Source organism: Thalia democratica, chromosome 7 (genome assembly GCF_965202585.1).
Source record: "Thalia democratica chromosome 7, ktThaDemo2.hap1.1, whole genome shotgun sequence".
Lineage (NCBI taxonomy): Eukaryota > Metazoa > Chordata > Thaliacea > Salpida > Salpidae > Thalia > Thalia democratica.
This window is the reverse complement of record NC_139171.1, coordinates 15,286,236-15,303,603: the sequence shown is the minus strand read 5'-3', so window position 1 is coordinate 15,303,603 and position 17,368 is coordinate 15,286,236. Positions and strand designations below refer to the sequence as shown.

The 17,368-nt window shown below is 24.4% G+C and overlaps 2 protein-coding genes across 2 annotated transcripts; one reads left to right on the top strand and one right to left on the bottom strand.

Moving 5' to 3' along the window:
* Positions 1 to 1,304: 1,304 nt before the first annotated feature.
* On the bottom strand, positions 1,305 to 2,000 carry LOC145841129 (uncharacterized). Its single transcript, XM_082948499.1, has 2 exons — positions 1,832 to 2,000; positions 1,305 to 1,723 (listed from the first exon to the last, which is right to left on the bottom strand). Exons 1-2 carry the CDS (start codon positions 1,998 to 2,000, stop codon positions 1,305 to 1,307), a joined length of 588 nt encoding a protein of 195 aa, XP_082804625.1.
* Positions 2,001 to 9,668: 7,668 nt separating this feature from the next.
* Positions 9,669 to 16,253, top strand: LOC145841128 (serine/threonine/tyrosine-interacting-like protein 1). The gene is made up of 5 exons (XM_082948498.1): positions 9,669 to 9,771; positions 11,977 to 12,141; positions 13,721 to 13,857; positions 15,902 to 16,050; positions 16,223 to 16,253. Exons 1-5 carry the CDS (start codon positions 9,669 to 9,671, stop codon positions 16,251 to 16,253), a joined length of 585 nt encoding a protein of 194 aa, XP_082804624.1.
* Positions 16,254 to 17,368: the final 1,115 nt, after the last annotated feature.

The following is a 17,368-nucleotide window of genomic DNA, read 5'->3' as shown; positions in this document are numbered from 1 at the left end:
GATAGCCAATTTTGCTTTAGGACTATTAAGAACTAACGCTTTCAAAAAGTATAAAATTTAATGTATAATGACTTAATTGACTGTAAAATGAAGTATCAAGTTTCAACTCAACTTATAAAAATAAATAAATGAAATATCTAAGACTTAAGAACACCTAGTATTTTGTTGTAGTATATTTATTTAAATGTTTATTTTTTTTTTGTATTTTTCTGAAGTATAAATAAAATAATAGTTTGACTAATTTAAACCCTAAGTAATTTTTTTGTGATAAACCAAAAAACTCTAGTTTGTTTTCTAAATACTTAAATTTAACTTGTACAGTGCTTATTCACTTATCCGGATTTCATTTATCCGGACGCTCACTTATCCGGACAGTTTCAGTCACACAAAAATGCAAAAATTTGCAATATTGAACACTAACAATTTTTTTTTGATACAAACGTTAAACGTTAAAAAATTAAAACAAAGGTCTATTCTTTCTTGTCAAAGTAAAACTTCAAATAAAAACTAGTTTGTTAGAAGTGATATGTTTCCGTTAAATTGATTTTAAACTCGTCAAAGTTTTTCTTTACGTCTACTTTTTTTTTCTTTCTTTAAAAAGTATTTTTTGTTTAGAGAGATAGGTTGCGTTATTTTTTGTTTTTAAAGATAAATTCATTTTATATTTTCTCTTAAACAAAAATTAATTGTTTTTTAAAACTATAAGTTAGGGCAGGCGGAATTACAAATGATAAATTTTACTTGCTTGACCCTCAGAAAACGTGTATCGTTGCAGAGGGTTATTAAGTCTGATGTTTTTCAACCTTAAGAAAAAAATTAAATTAATTAAGCTGAAATTTAGTTTTTATTATTTATCATTTAAATATATATTACTCACAATTAGGTACTATGTATTTGTTTTTACCAAAGCACTTTTATTATGCATTGCATTATGTGTAGCAGTTACATTTATATGAAAAAATTGGTTTTTTGTAGTTATCCGGATATTTAGTTATCCGGTCATGTTTGCAGAAAAATCTTGCCCAACGTGTCCGGATAAGTGAATAAGCACTGTACTATACCCTTTTATTGAAGCTATTTATTGTTGTTATCTGGTGATATTGATAAAGATTTAACTAAATGTAAACAGCGGTTAAGCACTTATTTATTTTTAGGTAATAACTTTAAAAGACTAATTTTTTTTTTTCAAACGAGTCTTAGTTAAACACTAATTAAATTTGGGCTGACTTTTTTTTTACTTGATTACTAATGGTTAAACCTAAATTAATAAAGAAAACAGAATTAGTTATAGATTATTTAAATATTCATAAACAGAACCTCTTCTTTAGGGCTTTCCATCTTTTTAAATGACCTTTTTCACTACAGGTTTCATCTTTACTTAACCAAGGGTGCTCTAATATTTCTTCTTCTGTCAATCTATCTTCCACTTCTTTTGAAAGCATTCTTCTTATTAGGTCCTCACACTCTTCACTCACTTGAACTTTAAACTCAATTTCTTTGTTCGAAACCGCTTCATCATCTTCAAAAGCGAAATCGCCTTGCAAACAGAAGTATAACGTCTGAGCTATACACCACAAGTCTACATCTTTTGAGTAACAATCCTCGTTTACATTAATTTGCTGGGGTGTTCTAAGACCAAAAGTCCCATATAAAAACTTTATTTTTGGATTTTCTTCTGTATTATTAAAAACAGAGTGACCGAAATCTAATAATTTTATTTCCCCTGTTTTCGAGTTATAAAGTAAATTTTCTGGCTTAATGTCATGATGATATATGCCGTTTTTGTTTAGTTTAAAAATTAGTTTACAAATTAGCTTGAAAATATTTTTACACTTTTCCTCAGTGAAATGCTTATCAGGATGTTTTGTGGTGCATTCGAACAAAGATTTAAAATCTTTATCGAATTCCGAAACTATGACAATGCAACTGTCATAAACGAACCAATCTAATACTTTCAAAACTCTTCCTTTACCATTGTCGACAATAATGTTTTGTGCCATGTTTTGCACAAAAAACTCATTAGGCATTCCGCTTTCTGTAAGATAACTTCCAATATCTCTACACTTGAATCTTTTAATTGCAACTTTGACCCTAGACTTTTTATTTTTACCGCTAAAAACTACACAAAATTTACTTTCAAACAGTATGGAATTTATACTGTATTTCTCGAGAAAACTATCAGTGCTACCATTTTGCAATTTTTTTGGATCCATTAGACCTATACTGCGGTATTTTGGGTTATAAGCAACATAAGAACTATTTCTTGTTAAACATTTTTCTGAACAAGTTTCATTATTTGCCTGACTGTTTTGATTTACAAGGTCTTTTGATTCTCTTTGAGGTTTACTTACTTGGGGAATCCGTTCTGAATTTTTATTTTTAGTTTGTTTGTTTATCAACAAGTTCTTTGAATTTTTTTTATTTGTCGTAATCATTACTGCTATTAAGCGACCTGTTTTAAATTGATAGACTACGTTAGTTAACATAAATAATCTTTTAGACAGATTTAATTAGTATACACTTTAAGATTTCTTTGAGCTAAATGAAAAGCAATGATGAATTAAGATTTAAATGAAAATGTTTTGTTATGTTTGTTCTAGGTTTTATATACAAATTCTAAAATCACGTTTAGACTGTTTTAATCATTAATTCTTATAAAGTAAGTCTGAATGTTAGATCGTGAAACTTTGATTATTTTAATCTAATTTTTGTGACGAATTAACATTTTAAACATTAATTTAACAAAATAAAACAATTTCAGTATTAATATATAACATAATATAATTTATAGTAAGAATTAACTAACATTTAGTATTTAAAAAAAAAGTATTACTAACAAAAATAAAGTGTTTAAATATTTATGATTACAATAAGCGAAAAAAAAGTCAGTAAAGTCTAGCCTAAATTAACTTAAATAGTTTAATATTTATTGTATAGTTTATTCAAATTGTACATTAATTTTTAACTTTTTCAAAGACCTCTCTCTAATAAGATTAAACGAAAAAAAGTTGACGTTCTACTTTCAAAAATTTCTCAGTAGTTTTTTGTCTGAAATGTGCAAGTTTAAAAAAAAGTTCAATTGTATCAAATATTGTATAAATTTAACAAAATAGACAAGCTTGACTAGTTAATGTTTTGATTTTGTATAATATGGATGAATGTCTAATCATTTTCAAAAGTAAAAAAGAAACTTTCAAGAAATTAATATATACAGTTTTCCCTGTCTTCTAATTTTTGGTACTAGTTTTGTTAGATTACCTTTAAAATTTACAAAATACTTGTTTAGCACATTTCTATGGATTAAACAAATTTTGTTATATTTTTTAGTTTGTTTAGATTAAAAGTTTTCTATTTATTACGTTTAACCTCAAAATACTGTAATTATGTTTTTAAATTTTTTTTTGTATAAGTGTTTTGTATTAAAATGTTGGGAAGTATAACTTGTTTAAAATGATATTTTATATTAGTAACAACTTCAAAAAATTGTCATATATATAGCGCTAAGTATTAAAAGAATAATTGAAAAAAAAAAATTATAGGTTTAGTAAGTCAACTTGAAGACATTTTTTTAATAAAGTAAAAATAAAAAATAATTTTTTATAAAATTTTAATATACAAAACCAGACAAAAGTATGCTTATACAAATATGATATACACTTAGATTAAAGAACATAGCATATAAATAACAAAAACCTAGTATTGAGCAACATTTAAATTTCGCTATAGATGAAACCAAATCTTTTAAAAACAAAAACGTTTAAATCAGATCTTACAATTTGAAAATTAACGAGAATATCTAAAAATAATAGATTGTAAGTGAGATTAAAGTGTTTACAATAGCATGTTTAGTTTGATGAAAAAAAGTCATATGTCGGTTATAATTCTAAGTTTAAGTTTGAATAAACACAGAATGACTTTTTTTACCGTTTGAGAAATTTAGGTTAAGTCAAAAATTACTTAAAATCTTTTAAAATCATATAATGAATTAGTTTTGATCTCTAATTCAAACTATGAATAAGCTCCAAAGTATAATTAATTCTTCTAACTGTTTTATAGTTATAATTGATATTTGTAAGCAACTGTATAAAGTTTATTGTAAATAGTAAAACACTTTTAAACCACCAAAATTAAAAAAAAACAGAACTTTTAAACTTTTTAATCAAAATAGATTAATTATTTAAATAAAAGGTTATACATAAGTGTACTTTGAGTTTTTAGGTGTTTTATAAAACTAACAACAATTAAAAAAAAAATTAAAAGGATTGTAAGTTAATTATGTGAAGTTGAAGCAAGTTAAGTAAGTATTATAAACTTGTAAAAGCTAATAAACTTTTAATTTAAACTGAGACAAAAATTAGTTTTAATCTTTTAATAAACTTAAATACGTATACTTAAGTTCTGTAGTCTACTGAAGTAACAAACAATACAAATAATAAAAGTACATGCATTGAGTTTACTTATTTGAACATTTTTATAATTAAAATTTTTATCTGAATAAACGTAAACATCGTCTCGCTATTTTCAATGTCTAGCTATCTTTTTAACAATTTACAGTCTAATAGTAATCTAAGATTAAATCATTAAATCAATAGTCGGCAAAATAAAACTCTTGCACTAAATTCTAACTTCCGAGCAAAAACTTTCACCCAAAAAAGTTATATTTAGCTCGAAACCAACTTGTGCATAAAATAAAAATAATAAACTAATTTTAATTTATTAACTATTTTTTTTTAAGGTAAAGTAAACTAAAAAGTGTTCTCGATTTTTTTTTCAGTTAAGGCGGCTGTAAAAACGACTGTAGAGAAACTTGGGCTTCATGGGAGTTTTTATAGGTAAAATTGCCTGGTTACTTAAAATAAAGCTCTTTTTATGTTCAAATTAATCATAACAACAGAAAGTTATCAATGTAAATATTAAATTTATGTTAGAGAAAAAAGTTTAAAAATTAAGTTAATAAAATTCAGTACTCATAACTATTAGAATTAAAATTCATTTAGCAAGTACCACTATTGGTATACAAAATAATTTAAAAATCAATTTTCTATGTCGTAGAAATGACTATTTTTTGTAATGTTTCGGTCTCGTTTTGTTTATACAAATTGATTTAGCGAATCCCATATATATTTGATTTGACTTTTGTGGAATTCATATCATGTTTTATTTAGTTTAATAACTAACCATGAAAATTTTGAAACTTTTACAATTTTTTTTACATTTCCATGTTTAAAAAATTTGAATATTGATTACCTAACTTAAATCTTTGACGCTATTTGTTATTGGAAAATAAAAATGTTTATTTTTTTATGTATTTATATGTTTTAGAATTGTTTAAGTTTTTTACTCGTATTTCTAAAACTTTGGTACAGTAACCTCTCGCTTATTTACGCACATTGTGTCCACAGAAAAAGTGTGTAAAGATATGAGAAACCGTAAAGATACGATAGGTACCTAAAATACTTACTACAATGGCTGTTTTTTGATATTGCTTTTAATTGAAAGCAGACTAAGGACTTTCTGACTTTTAATAGCTTGTTTACTTTATATATATATAAATTAAAAAACAAAAAATAAAATTATACATATATTAAAAAAAGAATTTTATTTTATTTTAAAATAATAATACTTATAGAAAATCTTTGTATATTTTATCTCTATTTGTATATGACTTATTTGATAATTAACTTTTATATTCTTTTTTACTTAGCAAACACAATTTATAACTAAGCATTTAATTACAACTAAGAAATGGTGTGGTGTCTTTATTTTGATATGTTTCTATCGACTTTTACAAAAATATGCATTTGGTGCTGCAATAGATTTGTAAGCTCTATATTGTTTAGGTTCTATATTTATTACATATCACTGCTACTTTTTGCGAGGAAGTATCAGTAGATTTCTTTTTTAGATGTTTATTCACATATAGAGCAAGAGTGATGTATTATTTATTTGTGTTTTTAACTCTGATTATTTCATTATACTTTTATTATTTAACACAGTCATTATTTTTTTCAGAATTTCATTAAACCTGTTGTTGTTAACAAAATTTCTTATATACTAAGGTATAACTAAATTTTTAACAATTAATCAAGAAACATAAGTTTACAAAGTCTAAAAATACAGAAGGGTGAGTAAGCATTTAAAAACAAATTTCAAATTAAAAAAATACAACAAACTTAATTTGTGCAATTAAAAAAAAAATCTGTATTTTTTAGAATTCTAAAATGCGTAGCTAAACGAGAGTGCGTAACGTCACGAGTGCGTAAAGATGCGAGAGGTTACTGTACCTACTTTTGTAGAATAAATTAAGAATTAAAATTTTAATTTTAATAAACTGTTTAATATTTAAGCCTCAAAATAAATATATCTAGTATACGGTGTGCTAAAAACAGTCGACAAACTTAAAAATAATAATATGAAAAATTATATGTTAGTTCCGAAATAAAATATTTTAGTAGTGCTATTTAGTGGATTTAAGATATCATTATTATCAAAGTAATACTTTTGTTGTTAGATTTAAGTGTAATAGTTATTCACCAATTTAAAGTTTTTTATAAAGTTTTTTAAAAGTAAGTACACATTGATAATGCACTTTTTTATCTTTTACACATTTTTTATATTTGTTAAGACAAAATAAATTAAAATAACGACAAAATGAACCTAAGTTAGCACGGCAATTTTATTCTATTTATTTAATGAAAGGAAAAACAAAATATATGTTGAAATGTAAATTTAATACTAATACCGTATTAGTATCAAATTTACATTTCAACATGTATTTTGTTTTTCCTTTCATTAAATAAATTGAATAAAATTGTAATGTTTACAACAGTGGTCGTAGTTGACTTTTTGATTATACAGAATGTTCAGTATTATTTACATAAAATACATTTAGCTCATAGGTAATAAATCGGCTATCGCGTCAAATGCGGTTCGAAAATTAAAATGTGAGGCATTCATTATGGTATTTTTTATAAAAACTTACAACAAGACTGTATATAGTACTTATAACTTTCTAATTCTTAAATATTGTTAAAGCTTGTGTTCTGATGATCGAATTGGTGTGGTCAACCCTTTTGTAAACTTGAGCTTGTCTCACAGCATACGAAAGTCCAAGCTATCGCTCTGAAGACTTTATTATTGTTTTACAATTTAATAATCATGCTTAAATTTATATTATTTAAACAATTTCTTTTAAGTGATTGCAGTAAAAAAAGAAAGACAACATAACTTATTTATTTTTTATGTCTAACATAGCTCAATAACCTAATTTTAACCTAAAATAGTCTTTTTTTTAATACACTCCATGTCCGTTGAACAATTTTTTTAGTTTTGACTTCTACAGTGTTCGATAAACTTCTGCCATGGTATTCTGCAGCAAAACATATTAGTACATTTTTTCTGTTTAGCTGCTATAACAGCATACAATGCTATTTTGCAAGAATAGATTTATAAGTACTAATTATAAAAAAAAGACATATTTTAGATATAAATTTAGGAAGTTAATAAAAATGAGTATATAAGCTCTTGTCTTCTTGTAGGATAAAAATAAAATCTTTATCATATTTCTCTTTGAAGATGGTATGTAAATTTTTTTTGTCAGATAAAGAAAAGTTTATCTAAATAAAGGTTTGATTGAAAAAAGTATTCAACAGGTTTATAAGTGTCAGACTAAATCTTTCCCTTTTAAAATACTGCTAAAATGTTTGTAGCTTTTAAATTGAAATATTTTAGTATCCGTAAAGTTCTTGAATATTTTGGATAATAAGCTTTAAAAGTTTTTAAGTTATTAAACATTTGATCAATTAAAAAAAAACTTTTACTTGAAAATAACCAAAATTTTTTAGTAATAATTCTTTAAAGTTTTTTTACTTCCTGAATAAATCCTAGACTAGGTTTTTTATAGATAATAGATCATGAACTTCTTTCAAATTAGTGTATGTTTGTTTACTTGCAAAATATCAGTTACCAAAAGTTACTCTGCCTTTTGAAACAATAAATGCTTTTCTTCTTTTTATGTTTATAATTTTTTAAATCGAAATGTTGGGATTAGTTTGGTACAAATTCTAAGTTTTTAAAAAACGTCTGTAGCTGTTATGTGACAATTTAACTTCTGAAAACTCAAATTCTTATGATGACAATTTGCAGTGAATAAAATTGACATCTTTTTTTAAAGGTTTATAAAAACTTATTAGATTTTAATTAAGCTGTTTAACATTAATTATTGTATATAAAAAGTTCATGTTATCAAAGTAATTAAATAACATTTTGTCTTTTTTAAAAGAGCTACACTAGTAAAATAACTGTTTTGAAGTTTTTCAATCAAAAATGCTAATTTGCAGATCCCAGAAATAATGTGTACAGTTAGATTTTGTTTAAGTAATTTTTAGAGTTTGTGAAAGCATAAAGGCCATAGGGAAATTCTAACTATTTTTGTTAATTTTTTTACTCCACATAACTTTTATTATGTAGATTAAGATCTCACTAATGTAGTTTCAAGCTATTGCATTTGTTAAAAAGCTGTAACATTTAAAAACTTTTGAAAATTTATGACTATCATATTTATCATATTTAAGTGTATTCCTTTCCAAATTACAAAGATAATGTTTAATTTTAGTATTAAGTCGAAGTTATTTTTGTTTTTTTTTAACATAGCTATAAGGAGGAGTTGAATTTTTTTTGTATAAATTTGTATTATTACTCATTTTAAATCTCAAATTATATACATACTATTTTTTTTAAATATACACATTTAATTAATTTATGTGAACAATCAGTTTAAGAAAATTTTAAATCAACTTTTTCATTTAGAATTTACACAGTTTAAACTGACTAAATATATATTTCTTCTATTAATTTTTAGGTGATTAACCTAAAACTTTCTGGTAAAGTTCTTTATTTATAAGAAAAATCTTATTGTGAAAAACAAAAAAAAAAAAGAAAGACCATTTACCATTAGAAAAAAAAATAACGTTTTTAATTGAACAAAAATTACAAAAAAAAGGATTGTTTGTTATTAAGTTAAGAACAGCTTGAAAAAGTTTAAGAATGATTTGTTGAAAAATATTAAAAAAGGAATCAAAGATTTAATAAAGAGTGTCAATTATTACTACTTTTAGCTAAGTCCTTTAATAACAAACTTATTAGTCTCTCACTTTGTGTACTATGATTTCAAAGCCTTATTTGAATTTCATAAAACAGTAAAAAAAGAAACAATTGCTAGCCTCACTAAAGATATTTAAATTAAGACTAACCTGAATAAAGAGTGGTTTAACCCAATATATACTTAACTGTAATGAAGACTATAACTCATAACTTATTAGCTACATAAGTTTAACTTTTGCGTTATGACTTATTATTATTAGAAATTAACTAAATGTTAAAAAGTTTATTTATGGTTATCTTTAAACACTTAATAAATTTTGTAGCATGCAGCAACTAAGCATGAAATAGTTCATTTGTAAATAAGCTTAATTTGTTTTACAGTTTTTTTTTAATTAAACTTTTACTAAGACTCAATATGTTACAAAAAAAAATGTAGTATAAAGTATTGTCTTTTTCTTTTGAAATATATTTACACTATACCATTCTTTTTACTACATTCATTTAAAGGTATATCTTATTGTTTTCTAGATATTTTTCATAAGTAAAGTTAATAAAACAACAAAAGAATGTCAACCAGTGTAATGATAGAACCGACAACTTTGTTTAATATAATCAACCAGGAAAATGTATACCCAAATATCAGTGACCCTAATTATTTGTTGTTAATTGGTATGTTCTTGTTTACTTACTATATTAGCTAGACCGTACATACTTGTATATGATTGTTTTTTACACTATCCATTTAAATAATCATATGCCAAAGTAAATAATTTATATTCTATCCATATATATTTTTAAAACTATTAAAACAGTTCCACAGTAAACTATATTAAGTATAAATAAACACTTATGTTTTAAAATGCTTTTTGAGTTATTAACGAACAGAGGCCATTAACAAGTGGATATAAATTAAGTTACATTTGTTAAAAGTTTTTTCACTTTTTGAGAAACAAATTCTCAATCCATAAACTTACTGAACTATAAATACCATTTTACTTGTTTATTCATAAACCCTGAATGCAAAATTACTCTACAATTATCTCACACCGAGCCAGTATTGAATCATCTAATGGTCTAAATTTATTTCCATAAAACTTTCTTATCATTTTTGTTGCACTTCTGTCACTTGGATACATTTTTTTTACAACTCTTTATTATAAGTGAACTATCATAAAAATTAATTTTACACTTAGCTTATAATTTTAGACACCTAAACAAATATAGTAAATTTGTCATAATTAGATTTATATTTTCTATTTACTTTATGTTTGAACCTGAAATTACCTCATACAGTCATTTTATTTTATCTAATATGAGTTTAATCCATAAATCAAATAAATTCTCAACAGATTTTAAAGTGATTGCTTACATAGATTTATTACAATAAATCACTTTTCCAATCATTTTCAATTTAAAGGGTTTTAAGACTTTTTATTATTAGTAATTCTATACAAAATTTTATTCCATATGTCAAGTTCATTGCAACTTAGTATTTACGTATACATATTTCCTACTATTTAATTATAAACATCTTTATAATGATTTTTCAACTTCTTTTATATATCCACAGTGAAATAAAAACAAAAAGTGAATAAGTAACCAAAATTCATATGTACTAAGTGTAAATGGTATATGAATGGTTCTTAATGCTTAAGAACACCTAAGAACAATATATTTATATAATCAAAAGTTATCAAGTGTAAATCATCAGATTTGCAGACTAACTTGTCAACTACTTGCTACAAACTAACGATGAAAAATTGAGTTATAAAAGTTTTATCTTACTAACAGATTATAGTAGTATAATTAAAAAATAAACTTGTCTTGCAAAAATTTTACAACCTCACTGTTATTTTTGCAAATTAACTCCAATGTATGTATAGTAAATAAATAATTATTCCAACACTTAACAGACACACTATAAATTATAATAAATATACATAGGGTTTTAACTAATACGAATGTTTATTTGTTTAAATCTTATATGCATATGTTGTTTGATGTATGAATATAGCAGGGTTTCTAAAAAACCTGGAATCCTGGAAAAAAACTTAAAATTTGACAATTTAGGCTTAAAGAACATGGAAAAATCTTGAGTTTGAATTATTTATAAAAAAACTGGAATTTTAACAAAAATCATCAAAAAAAAACCAGGAATTTCAAAAGACAAAACCTGAAAAAACTGGAATTTTAAATTAAAAATAGACCCTAAAATGTGTAATTTAAAAAGTTTAGAGAAATTTAAAAAACCTGGAGAAATTTTGCCAAGAACATATGGCAACCTTATAGGGTTTTAATAAATAAAAATTTATATTTGTTAAAATTATGTATTCATATGTTATAATACTTTTAATTATTTTCAATGCAGTCTACTTACTAAATATTTTTCAAATTTGTTGATCATTTAAAAAATAAACTTTGTTAGTTTGGAAACGTTTGTGAAATAAAAATGAGAATGAAATGAGTAACCTAAATTCATTCATCAAAGTTGGGAGTAATTATAAATGGATTATGATGTATGTACATGGATTAAATTATTACAACAGTTTATTTGTTTAAATTATATATTCAAATATCACTATATTTATTTTTAAACTGTCTACTTTTGAAATATTTTTCAAGTTTGTTTATCACCTAAATATGAAATTTTGATAGTTTTGAAAACGTTTGTGAAATAAAAATAATAATAAAATGAGTAAACTTAATTCATTTATTTTTACTTGTAAATGGTGTATAAATATTTCTTGATACTTATAAACAGTATATATGTAATATGTTAAGGTCAATACAATTTTGGGGATTTGCTTACATGTATTTATTACTATGTAATTATTAACATTTATATACATATCTTTCAACTTCTTGTATCCACAGACGCGCGCACAGATGTTGAGTACGATGAAGGACATATTGTTCTTGCCAGGAGATCAAGAAGAACAGATCTCGGTCATTTCTTCATCCCTTACGATTCACAACTGGAATGCAAGACCCACGTGGTTGTCTATGATGGTAACTGCAAATCAACACAATGTGAAACTGGTATGTTTGTTTGTTAAACTAGGGGTAGGGAGTTCAGCACATTTCTTCTGGTCATGTTATAATTTTCGGTAGATATGATTTAGATCTGTTTGTTATTTTATATAAACAATAAACAAAAAAAAATTTTTTTTTTTCATTATAAAATTTTAATTTTTAAATTTTATTAAAAATCTTTACGACATAATTTTCTAAATATATCAAGGAATACTTCCTGAAAATTTTTAGGTAGTTATCTCAAAAAACGTAGGAGAAGATATATTTTTAGTGATTTCTAGTTATTTGCTCTTTTAGTTTGCGCCTCCTATAGGATCCTATTGTTGCCTTTGACTTTGACCGCCTATATCTCAAAAATTATTATGAATTTTTAGGATCTGTGAAAAGCATCTTGAAGCTAAGGTAAAACTATATAAAATAAGATCAATTTTTGCTTAAAAGTGTTTAACCCTCTGATGTCCGTATTAAGAATAAAAAAAAACTGATTTCAGCCCCACAAAGACATATTATGAAACCTGTATATAAGATGGTTTTTATGTTCTCGGTTTACATGGATGCTTTACCAGTTTGCAACTGGCTTGTTTATAATTTGTTTTCGTTAGAAATTGTCAGTGAATTTTTTTAAACTTTTTGTTGAATTCAAAAAGGTTATTTATGCTTATACTTGTAGTTTGTGATTGTTTTTATATTTTTCTTTCTTTCAAAAAAGAAAATTGAAAGTTAACTCAGTTTGAAACCGATCTCCTGATTACCTTAATCCTATTTTCTTTTTGAAAACTATACTTCGATTACTTACATGATTGACTTTAAACAAATTACAATGGACTTTAAAAACACAAAGAGAATGGTATTTGTGAATTAACTCAATTATAAATTATTAGTTTATAGTTATTTAACAACCGTTATTATGTAAGTTATGGTAGTATCAAATATCACTAGAGAGTTTAGAACAAATAAACAGGACACAGTAATCTATCCACAGTATACTATGGTTTAATTGTATTGTTTGTAGACTATATTTTGATATTTTTAAAATTAAAGGTTGTTTTGCATCAATATAATTCTTAATTTATTTTTTAATTTTTTTTGTATATAAACTTAACTCAAACCAATTTATAAATATTTGTCATTTTTAACTTTATTATTTTACTACAGATTTACAATTTGAAAATCCGCTCTGCGGTGAAACTGAGTAATTGTTTATTCTCAAAAATAATAAATTAATAAGTATCAAATATCAACTCAACTTGAGAAAAAATAATTGTATTATTTTATTTTTGGTAGTGTTTTTATTTTGCTATTGTGAAGTTAATGGTTTTAAATATGTCTATTATTATGATGTGGTAATGAAAATTTAATAAAGGTCCAGAATGTGTCTTAAAAATGAAATACATATTTCAATGACTCATATACTTTTGTTTTTTAGCTTTTTAAAAACATTATTATAATATTTTACTTTCAATTGTTAAGAAAGAATCATCGTTTCTGATGAAAAGTTTAAAATTTTGTTTTTTATTGAAGTGTATATAATTAGAATAAAGCACAATTTAAAACTACTCTAAAATAAATTTACAAATGTCAACAGATCCAGCGTATGTGTTAGCAAATTTATTTGCGGAAGAGGGCAGTAAAAATCCAGTTAAAATATTAAGAGGAGGATACGAGCATTTCTCTGCGCTCTACCCTTTTCTCAGAACGCAAAAAATTATCTACATGCCAAGAGTTTGTTGTTTGAATTTTATATCATTTTAGCAGTGCACATAAAGTGAATTTGTTAAAAATAAGAATAAATATTTTTCTATTCTAAAAGATGTTTTAGACTAATAAAAATAACACATATTACATTTTTCGCTTGCATTCAAATACAGTATATTATCTTTTTAAGTTTTAAAACTATATGTTGTTTTACTTGATCCAAATGTCAGATCTAGTCAAGCTCAACTTTCAAAAAAGTTTGGCCTCATCTGGATCTATTATAATAATAGAACCGATTAAGACCTTTAACAAATTGAATCTTGCTGAATCAGTTTTAAATCTATAAATCAAAATTTAGTTAAATCTTATTCCTAGTGGTCAGATCCTGCATTTGCATCCGGTAGAAAATTATAATAAGTTATATTGATCAGGGTTGCCACTCGGTCAGGAAAAGTCAGGAAATTAGGAAAAGTCAGGAAAAATTTAAAAAAATGACAAAAGTCAGCAAAAAATGGGGGGCTTTTGAAAAAAAGTCAGGAAAAGTCAGGAAATTTGATAAAATTAAAAAAAAAGTCAGATTTCGTCAGTTTAAATTTACAAAATTGCTTGTTTTCCAAAGCCTTCAAATGGTAAAAATTGATTAAAAGTCCTTTAAAGTCAGAAAAAATTTCCAAAATTTTCCTAGAAGTTTACAAAAATATTTAATTTTATTTCCAATTTAATAATTATTTCCAATCTAGTATAAATTAGTAAAATATCCTTTATAAAACTGCAAAACTTTTCTATTAACAAATTGAATAACTACCCTACTTGAACAAGCAGATTTTGTAAGCTTTTTAGTATTGATGATCTGTAGTAAGGACAATATAACTGTGATATATACACAAAAGTTTATCTAGCATAATTTTAGAATCAAAGTGTTTTTTGTTTAAGTAAATAATTGAGTTCTTTATAACTAAGCAGTTAGTTTAGTATTTTATGTAACAAGTTAATGTGTACACTTAACCTCTTTATAATTTTTTCAAAGGTGTTTAAATTTATAAAATAAGTTATAAGAGAGGTATATGCCAAGATTAAGTTTACTTATTATTTGTATTTTTTGTAGAGTAACTTAAGTTTTTAAAGTAAATATTTTAGATTTAGTTTGTGGCTTGATTAAGTTGCTTGATTTATAGATAAGATTCTTTTCAACAAGTGTAGGGGCAGCAGATGAGAGCGATTTAAATAAAATGAGGCAAATGATTTTAACTGCCAAGAAAATGAAGCAGAATGCAGTTCAGATGAAGGAAACCATATCTTTATTAGATGAAGAGGTTGAAGTGCTAATAAAAAAAAACGGAGAAAATAAATTTTAGTACATAAATTAAAAAAACAGTATTTGATTAAGTTCTTTTATTGTTTTAAGGTTTCAACTGTAAAAATTTTTATTGTTTTAAGATTTTAGTTGTGAAAGTTCGTTATTAATTCAAGGTTTTAATTGTAAAAGTTCCTTATATGTTGTTTGTTTATCTAGATACATTTATGCTAGGAAATGCTAAAAAAATGTGTCTTTTTTCAGACAAGCTGTGTTTATAAGGTAATAATACAAGTATTTTGCTGATAGCTGTTTATTACAAACATCAATCATACACAGATGGTTTAAGTGATGTACTGGAAGTTTGATGATAGAATTCAGCAGAAATCTGTTATTTTTAACCTGTATTAAAATTAGATTGAAAGCTTTATATAGTTTCAAGTGTTAGATTATGTATTTTAGAATAAGTTTAATTTAAGATTTTGATTGAGAAAAGTCAGGATAGTTTTGGTAAAAAGTCAGGAAAAAGTCAGGAAAAGTCAAGAAATTTTTCCCAGCTTGAACAGTGGCAACCATGATTGATTGTAATGTACTTGATGTTTAATATTTTGCGTAATTTTTATCAAACTTATAAATCTGGTTTTTGTGCATTTCTCTTTGATAATTACCCTGCTTTGGTTGTGTGATTTTTTTTGAGATTATTAAGTATTAACAAGTTGTTTAATAAATATAAGCTGGATAAAAATATTTTAAATTAATATATATTTTCATACACAGGAGTTAGACAAGTTTCAAACTTACCCATGTGAAATAATACAAGGAATGCTTTATGTGGGTTCAAATCAACATGCTGCAAATGATACTATATTCAAACATCTAAATATTGATACTAATCTACATCTTACTACTAATACTGAACTGTATGAGTTAGTTTGTTATTATTGTGCTACAAATGATACTATATTCAAACATCTAAATTTAGTTGTATATGCTAATCTACATTTTACTTCTAATACTGAACTGTATGAGTTTGTTTGGTATTTCTTTGCTAATAATGCTACAGTAACCCTCGCTTATTTACGCACATTGTGTCCACAGAAAAATGCGTAAAGATACTAGATATCGTTAAGATACAAGAGGTACCAAATATACTTACTATAATGGCTGTTTTTTGATATTGATTCTAGTTAAAAGCAGACTGGAGACTTTCTCACTTTTAAAAATTTGCTTACTTTATTTTTAAATATGAAAACAAAGAACAAAACTATACATATATTAAGATTATATAAATAGATTAAAAATTATATAAAATAATAATACTTATAGAAAATTTTTACTAATTTTAATAATAAGTAGATTTATCTCTTTCTTTACTTATATGTGACTTATTTGATACTTAACATTTATATTACAGTAACCTCTCGGATCTTTACGCACTGGTGACGTTACGCACTCTCGTTTAGTTACGCATTTCAGAATTCTATAAAATTCAAAAGATAAAAACTTTAATTTTTAATATTGAATAAATTAGGTTTAATGTATGTTTTTAAATTAAAATATGTTTTTGAATGCTAACACACCTCTCTATATCTTTAGACTTTGTAAATTTATGTTCCTTGACTAATTGACAAACATTTAGTTATACCTCAGTATATCAGAAATTTTGTTAACAATAAAAGATTAAATCAAAATTCTGAAATAAATATGACTCTGTTTAATAATGAAAGTATAATGAAATAATGAGAGTTTAAAACACAAATAAATAATACAGCAGTCTTGCCCTATATATTAATAAACACCATTTACAATTGTAAAGAAATGCTTAATTATAAATTGAATTTGCCAAGTAGAATAGAATAGAAATGTCACATATAAATAAAGATAAAGGTAATTTCTAGTTATTATTAAAATAGTAAAATTATTTCTATTCGTATTATTATTTTATAGCAATTCAAATCCTTTTTTTTAATATATGTAAAGTTTTATCTGTTGTTTTCACATTTAAAAATAAAGTAAACAAGTAGTTAAAAGTGGGAAAATGTCCAGTCTGCTTTTAACTAGAAGTAATATTAAAAAAACAGCCATTATAGTGAGTATATTTGGTACCTCTCGTTTTTTTACGATCTCTCATATCTTTACGCACTTTTTCTGTGGACACAATGTGCGTAAATAAGCGAGAGGTTACTGTATATTCTACTTAGCAAATTCAATTTATAATTATTTACGTATTATTTATTTGTGTTT